This window comes from Oreochromis aureus, linkage group 14, assembly GCF_013358895.1.
Source record: "Oreochromis aureus strain Israel breed Guangdong linkage group 14, ZZ_aureus, whole genome shotgun sequence".
In the NCBI taxonomy this organism is placed as follows: Eukaryota; Metazoa; Chordata; class Actinopteri; order Cichliformes; family Cichlidae; genus Oreochromis; species Oreochromis aureus.
This window is the reverse complement of record NC_052955.1, coordinates 15452488-15459923: the sequence shown is the minus strand read 5'-3', so window position 1 is coordinate 15459923 and position 7436 is coordinate 15452488. Positions and strand designations below refer to the sequence as shown.

Below are 7436 nucleotides of genomic sequence, written 5' to 3'. Positions count from 1 at the left end.
TTAAGTTCAGTTTTCACAATGCCTCAAGGCGCTTTGTAGTTTAAGGTAAAGATCTTACAATGCATTTGCCTAACAAGGAGGTTCTAGACTGGCAGTAGACACAGCGGAAGAGTTGTGTTAGGAAGAATATCCAATGTGTAAACAAGTCCTGAATCAAATATGTGGTTCCATCCACTGTTGCAACCCAAGGGACCTGAAAGAATCTCTCTTTCTTTCTTTCTTTATAGAGGGAGCAAAGCTTCCATACATGGCTGATGAGAGTACGGCTGTGGAACTTAACACTAGGCAAAGGGTTTTCTCATGTGATAGGGGAATCAGGAAAATTTTGACTGTGACAGTAATATGAATGTTCAAAACCCATGCACCATAAGCAGCTAACTTTATCAACTTGAGGCATTATTGAATGAAAAAGAGGGAAAATTTGAGGGATATTTGCAACTTTCCTTAATGCTCTTGTTCAGCTTATCGAACATTTGTAAAATGCCCCCGAAAGAACAGAGTACACTAAAGTCCACATTACATTACAGATGAGGTATAAGCTTTTTGCAACTGGAGTCACAAGTAATTGAATAAGATAAGTATTAGGGGGGAAAACACATGTCATGTGGTATTTTATTTAGTTTCAGATTAAAATATAATAAAATGATAAATTATTAACTCTGAAAAAATGCAAAATATAAATGTTTATCTTGGATTTTTTCCAGTCATGCCTTTCTTAATATTCCTCTCAGGGTGCAGTAAAATAATGTAACATTTAGGCACAAAAATACAAAGTAACAACCCAAAACTGGATGCTAAGATAGCAAATATTTCCACTGCCACAGAAAATTTCCCAGGAGAGCTGACATAAGCTGGAATGAAAGAAATCCACACAGCCCAGAAAATCAGCATGCTGAAGGTGATGAGCTTCGCTTCGTTGAATGTGTCCGGTAGCTTTCTTCCAAGGAATGCCAGGAGAAGACAGACAAAGGCCAGGAGGCCAATGTAACCAAGGAGCAGGTAGAATCCAGGAGGCCATGGCTCTTTACACTCCACAACAATCTAAAGATGGCCAGAAATTTGTTAGAATGGATTTTGAGAGATGGTACATTTTATGTGATTATAAGTATTTACTCTTTTGTGTCTACTTTACCAATCAAAGTCCCAGTGTGTAGGATTTTTTTATGCTGATGGTTAATGACAATATGAAAATAAATAAAAAACCAATTCAAAAAAGTCGATTATGTAAAATGTTAATAACAGTAGATGAAAGAATTTAATTTACAAATCTTATAGATTAAAACTTACTAACGCTTTATTCACAGTAGAATATATAGAATTATATAGAAAATATATTTAATCTTTAAACTGATCAAATGTACCAATTTAGCTCATTTTAAACTAAATGACAAAAATGCATTTCACAAAAAATGGGACGGGCCAATTTATAGTGGCTATGACATCGTCAGTGTATTCAGATATATATCTTTGCAAGACATTTTGTTGCTCCCATCCCAATGTTTTTGAGATCAAAACTAGCAAAATGTTTTTGTTTTTTTTTGTTTGTTTTTTCCTTGAAATTATACATTTGAAAAATATTTCCTGTATTCATTTACAATGTGTTGGGCAGAAACAAAGAGTATATTCATACTCACTTTTCCAGTTATACCTTGGTAGTTTGAATTCCTAAATGGAAATGGAGGTGCACCCAACACCCAGCCAGTAGAGAGAAAAATCTGAGGGTCAGGTAAAATGATAGAAAAACACAATTTAAACTATACAATGTAAACAAACTGATATCAAAATTGCAGACATTTTTCTCCCTTTCACCTGAGGAGCTGTAGTGCACAAGATCAAAATCCTCTGCTGAGATGTACCAAACAGCATCCGACCCCTGGAAGCAGGTCCATTAGTGTGGAAAGCCAGGAGGACCACAATGGTCTTAACAAGGAGGCAGGACAAACACAGGACAAAGCTAACCCCAAATGCTGCCTGGCGGAGCCTACATGTCCACCAAGACGGCTGACCAATGAACACCAGAGAACACAGGAAACAGAGCTTGAGTGACAGGAGAAGCAAGAAACTTATTTCTGAGTTGTTGGCCTTGACAATGGGTGTATAGCGGAAACTGTGAAACACAATGGTGATGATGGTGGTCAGTATGAAACCCAGCAAGGTAATTGCTACCAGGATGATTCCCATGGTGTCATTGAAAGACAGGAATTCTTCTTCCCCTGCAACACATTTCACTTTTTCTTTGTCTGACCAGAAGTATTCAGGACATTTGATGCATTCAGTGGAACCTTTGAAAACACAAAGCACAGAATATGCATGTAAACAGTCAGAAACTACTCCTTACATATGAAAATGTATTGATGATCTTTTTTTTTTTTTACAACAACATATCTGTAATTTTAAATAACTTTAATACCATTTTGAAAAAAAAAAACATATATGGGCTACCAGTCTGGTTGCTGATCTCTCCATCTGCACAGGGCAAACAATCAAAGCAGCATTTGGGCTCTCCTTGGCGTGTGGCCTGCCTGCTGCCAGGGGGACATGGAGCACTACACTGAGATACAGGAACCTGAACAAGAAACAGAAAAAAAGATATAATAATGTGAATCAATAGGTTGTTTTTAAGCATTTGACATGGTGTACCAAAGAGTTTTCACCATTTAAAGTAACATAAATAATAGGTTTGGGATAACTATGACCCGCCTGTGACTGTCTTGTTGTCCACACTATAGTGTTCTTCAATATCTGCAGCTGTTGTCCTTGCTGAGCTGAACCATCATAACTTCCTACCTTGACAAAACTAGTAGAAACAAGGACAGATCATTTCAATGACATGCAATCAGGCAAAACAATAAATGCAAAAACATTACATTAAAAAACAATATTGGTATCCTTAAATGTATATAACAAGTGCAGTTCTTGGCTTATGATCATTTTAACAAGAAGTTCAAAAGTTAACTTGAAGTATGGCATTTCACCTAATTTCATTTTTGCTGTCCTTCTGCCAATTAATGATGTCATAGAGAGGGACTGGCTCTCCATTGGAGTCAAAATATACTTTCTCATCAAACTGGTTGGTGAAATTCACCATTTTCAGAAATTGAAGAAACTACATGAAAAAAAAAAGATTATTAAAAATATTAATTAAAAAACTGATAGAAATGAAATAAAATAAAAAAAACATCTGAAGGTTAATTAACATATTTAACATTATTTGACATACAAATGAACATATTCAGCTACCTGACCATTTGTAAATGAGCTGTGCATCTCACACAATCCCCCACTAGGTCCTGTTGAATTACAGTTTAAGAAAGTGTGCAGAGCATGGGCAACGGCATACACAGCTTTATACACATTATAGGATATTCGGACCTGAGATACATCACTATAACTGCTATCCGTGTAACTCAGATCCTCTGAACCTGTGCATACAGTTTTTTTCACAGCACCTTCATTATTTTTATCAACTGACATATTAAACAATATTTTTTGTCCAACAGTAAGCCCAACCGTGAAACCAGAATTATTTTGAGAGCCTAGTTTATAGTTTTTCACAATATTAGTTTCATATTCTTCACTTCTGTCTCTTTCAAACTCTAGCTTACAACCAAAATATTCTTCCCAGAACATATTGACAAGCTCCATCCCTGGCTTGGGGGATGGTCGGACATTCAGAAGAAACTCTTCCAAGCCAGGGATGCTGACTCCAGGGAAGGAGAAACCCAGTGTTCCCTCTAGAAGGTTATGGAAGTCAGGAGTGGTTAGCTGACTAGCGGTCATCCAGGCTTCGCTGACTACCCACTGTATCCCTGTCATATTTCTCCGAGTAAGCTGGATGAAATAGAAAGAAATGATGATTACTGTGAACACAATTCATTTGAGATACCTGTTTTTTCATAATATCATTTAAAACACTACAGAATCTGTCACAATATAGGCAAAGCCAGACAATACATCAACTGAGATACTTACTTCTAAAAACAAATCTAGCAAATGTACGTCTTTGGCAAACACCACCACAACCCGAGCGGTTGACCTCTGGAGTTTGTCTGCCATTTTTTGTATCTCAGCCACTGTGGGTGATGTTGGGATTGTGAGATGAAATGCCACACACCCACCTTGTTGTCCAAACTGAATAGAGAATGCTTGGATACCATAAAGACTGTAATCGTCCTGAAATGTATCCCCAAAAACAACTTTTGAGTCATGTCTGTGTATATTAATGATTCTTTTGTGCCCTGTATGTGACTGATTAGCTGGAGATTTATTAAAGTCTTTATCTTACCGTAGCTCCTATTGTGCCCACCCAGAACCAGCCAAAGTAAGTGACAAGCTTTACGAGACCTCTAACTTGAAAGAGATCACTTGGCACAGTTCTCAAGAATGATGGGTACAAATGCTTGTCAGTAAGACAGGTACAGGTGGCAAAATAACTCACCTATAAAGAACCAGGGTATTTTATGATACTGAATTAAAACAAACACATTATTAAATGTCATTAAGCAATTTATTACCAGTGGTATGTTGAAAGGGCCAAGCGTGTGAGCTACAGCTCTTGTAGGGGTGGATGATGCAAGACCAATCACAGCAGGCACCGGAGAATAATTCAGACAAGTGGAATACTCCCTTGTCTTTATTTCTACTGTTAATTTTTCTTTCATGTAATTTTCTGCATCTTTAAGACCTCTAGGCTTTGGCATGTTAACTTCAGCATGTCTTTTTTCTGCTGAGGATATGATCCCAGGCTTCCTTTTCATCTCTGCCATGTTTAATCCCTCCATTTGAATTCTGCTGTTTTCAGTTTCTGCTGTTTTTTTCACAGTTTTGGAGTAACTGATTAAGGAAAAAAGTGCTCGCAGACTGGTGTGGACATGGTCACAGCTGTCCATAATTCTGTAGCCTAGTTTAACACCTGGTAATAGGCTTGAATTACGATTAATTTCATCCACAGCGAAAATCATAGTCATCATCCAGTGAAACGCGGTGTGGTAAAGGCTGACAAACAATAAAGAATGAAAATGAATAAATAATCTAAAGTGACACAGAAATCACAGGAATATTATCAAAACCCCAAATCTTTTTTCTCTTTCTTTTTTGTTTATAAACACTGAGACTTTGAAATAAAAAAATAAGATAGAAATATTAACATTAGCCTTACACTCACCCACTGCAAGATGTAACTTGAGGTTTGCTGTTGTAGCTGTACTCTGGCTTAGATGCAACATAATGCAGAGGGAAAAATCCTCCAATCACAACATCACCATCTGAGTGCAAGACTATGGGCTCGCTGCCGCCCAGTTTTGCACACTCAGGTAAACTAGAATCCTTACTTTTCTCTTCCCCTTTTCGTAAACCACGCAGTGGTTCTCTCACAGCCTCTTCTTTCCTCATAATATCTCCCTCCATCCTTTTTGGTTTTCTTTCATCTACAGTTTGAGGAACATCAGAGAACATAATACAAACAGGATTAAAAAAGAGATAAAAAAGCAGCCAAAGACAATTACTAAAAAGGATTGAATGCATTTTCTGTTGTATAAAAACTTTGTGTGCTGAAAACAGTTTCCTGGCTTTGATTTTCTACTCTGTAACAGACTAATGAAGAGAGTTAAAAACTTGATGCTTTTGTCAATACATTTTTTCATATGAGTCACCATGAGATTAACCAATCAGAGTGACACAGACACATGGGAGAGAGGATAGCCACACAATGGTGCTCACACATGTACGCAACAAAAGTCAATATCTTTATCATAACTCATCCAGTGAGCTAAACACTAAGTACAGAAAGTGTTAGGGTTGCCAAATGTTGTCCTAATGTTAGACACCTGACTCCTCATACTATAATGTTTACAATTGTTTACACACAATTACTTGTACTTTAGATACAAACATGTAACTGAACCCGCTGAACCAATTCTGCTAAACTACAAGCACAATTCCTGCTTTACACTAAAAATGCAGTTTTAAAACAAACTTTCGTCAAAACACTACACACATTTCTTTCCATTTGGCACAATTTTCATGAAGAAAATCTCCTGTTTGCACAAGAAACACACTGTCATTCAAAATTCTAAAGTCAGTTGCCCTACCTTGCATACTAACTCATCACATGGGTAAACACCTGTCACACATAATTGCAATTAAGGGCAAAGGACAACAGGTGAGCTCTTCTGTTTTGGAGCAATGGATGCCAATGTTGGAAACAGAGGCAGAGCCAGAGGAGTGAGAGTAAGAGAGGGAGAACGAGGAGGACAAGGACGACAAAGGCCAAGGAATGTAATCTCTGATGAGATCAGAGCCACTTTGGTTGACCATGTGGTCAACCATGGTCTAACAATGAGGGAGGCTGGGCAAAGAGTACAACCAAATTTGAGCAGGTACACTGTAGCATCCATCATCCTGACTTCCCAAAATAAGAATAGGTAAGAAATCTCACTGTACTCGAAGAGTACATTACTGTGGCACTGTAAGGTCTGTTCTGTAGACTGTGAAAATACTGTAAAGTATGTTTCAAGTATTTGGTATTCCTACTTTGTATTCCTACACAGTAGGAATATTCACACTATTTTACAGTATACTATTTGTATTGAAGAGCTGAAAGCTTACCAAGACGAGGAGGTCGGGAACGTTTTCTGTCTCCTGAACAGGAGACTGAAATCATAAACATGGTTCTAGAAAATACCATTACAGCAAATACAAACTAAAGTAATATAAGCCAACACCATCTTCAATAATATTGATAGGGTCAGCTTATCAACACTGGACCGTGTCTTGCACAGAAATAATCTGAGGATGAACCAGCTCTACAGGGTGCCATTTGAACACAATTCGGAAAGAGTCAAAGAAATGAGATACAACTATGTGCAAGTAAGTCCCATACAATCCCACAATTGATGAGTACTCTACTCTGATCAGCCAGGGAAAACATTGTTTGTGATGTGGATGAGGTGCTGTGGCCAGATAGAAACAGAAGAGAGGATGCAGCGGTGCTTTTTTTTTGTTTTATTTTTTTACTGTAACTGTATTCAGTATTCTTTCTCAGTATTCATTCTTCTGTTGTTTGCTTGGCTCATGTTAGAAGTCAATTTTTATTTTTAATACAGGTTGTCGTGGGTGCGTGGTCTCTGGCCTGCTACAGAGGAGGGGTGACGCAGTGCGCTCGCACTGAAGAGCAGGTGTGCCTGGGCAGGCGATTAACGTGGGGTTATGTTTTATGTTGTCAGTGAGGAGCAGAGAGACAGAAAGCAGCAGTGAGCCACCAGGGGAGTGTCTGTGTCCCAGGCTGAATGAGCAAAAACCACAGTGTATTTGTGTGTGGCAAATCAAAGGGCTGCTGCCCAAATCAACCATCCTGTGCAGCATATGACACAGGTGTACATCATTATTTTATATATGTCACAACTACCCCATAATTTTAAACACACATTTGTTATATC

At 38.0% G+C, this 7436-nt stretch overlaps 1 protein-coding gene across 2 annotated transcripts; it reads right to left on the bottom strand.

The window, feature by feature from the left end:
• Positions 1–588: 588 nt before the first annotated feature.
• LOC116330091 (extracellular calcium-sensing receptor-like) lies at positions 589–6136 on the bottom strand. Of its 2 annotated transcripts, XM_039598232.1 has the most exons (12): positions 4774–4970; positions 4515–4614; positions 4286–4438; positions 3973–4173; positions 3579–3732; positions 3241–3467; positions 2976–3106; positions 2701–2797; positions 2443–2566; positions 1810–2282; positions 1635–1715; positions 589–1041 (listed from the first exon to the last, which is right to left on the bottom strand). In XM_039598232.1, exons 1-12 carry the CDS (start codon positions 4968–4970, stop codon positions 685–687), a joined length of 2295 nt encoding a protein of 764 aa, XP_039454166.1. In that variant the 3' UTR covers positions 589–684. The 2 variants fall into 2 exon arrangements, with proteins under 2 accessions (XP_039454166.1, XP_039454167.1); XM_039598233.1 differs by lacking the exons at positions 2976–3106; positions 3241–3467; positions 3579–3732; ... (2 more) ...; positions 4515–4614; positions 4774–4970 and adding exons at positions 5165–5426; positions 6090–6136.
• Positions 6137–7436: the final 1300 nt, after the last annotated feature.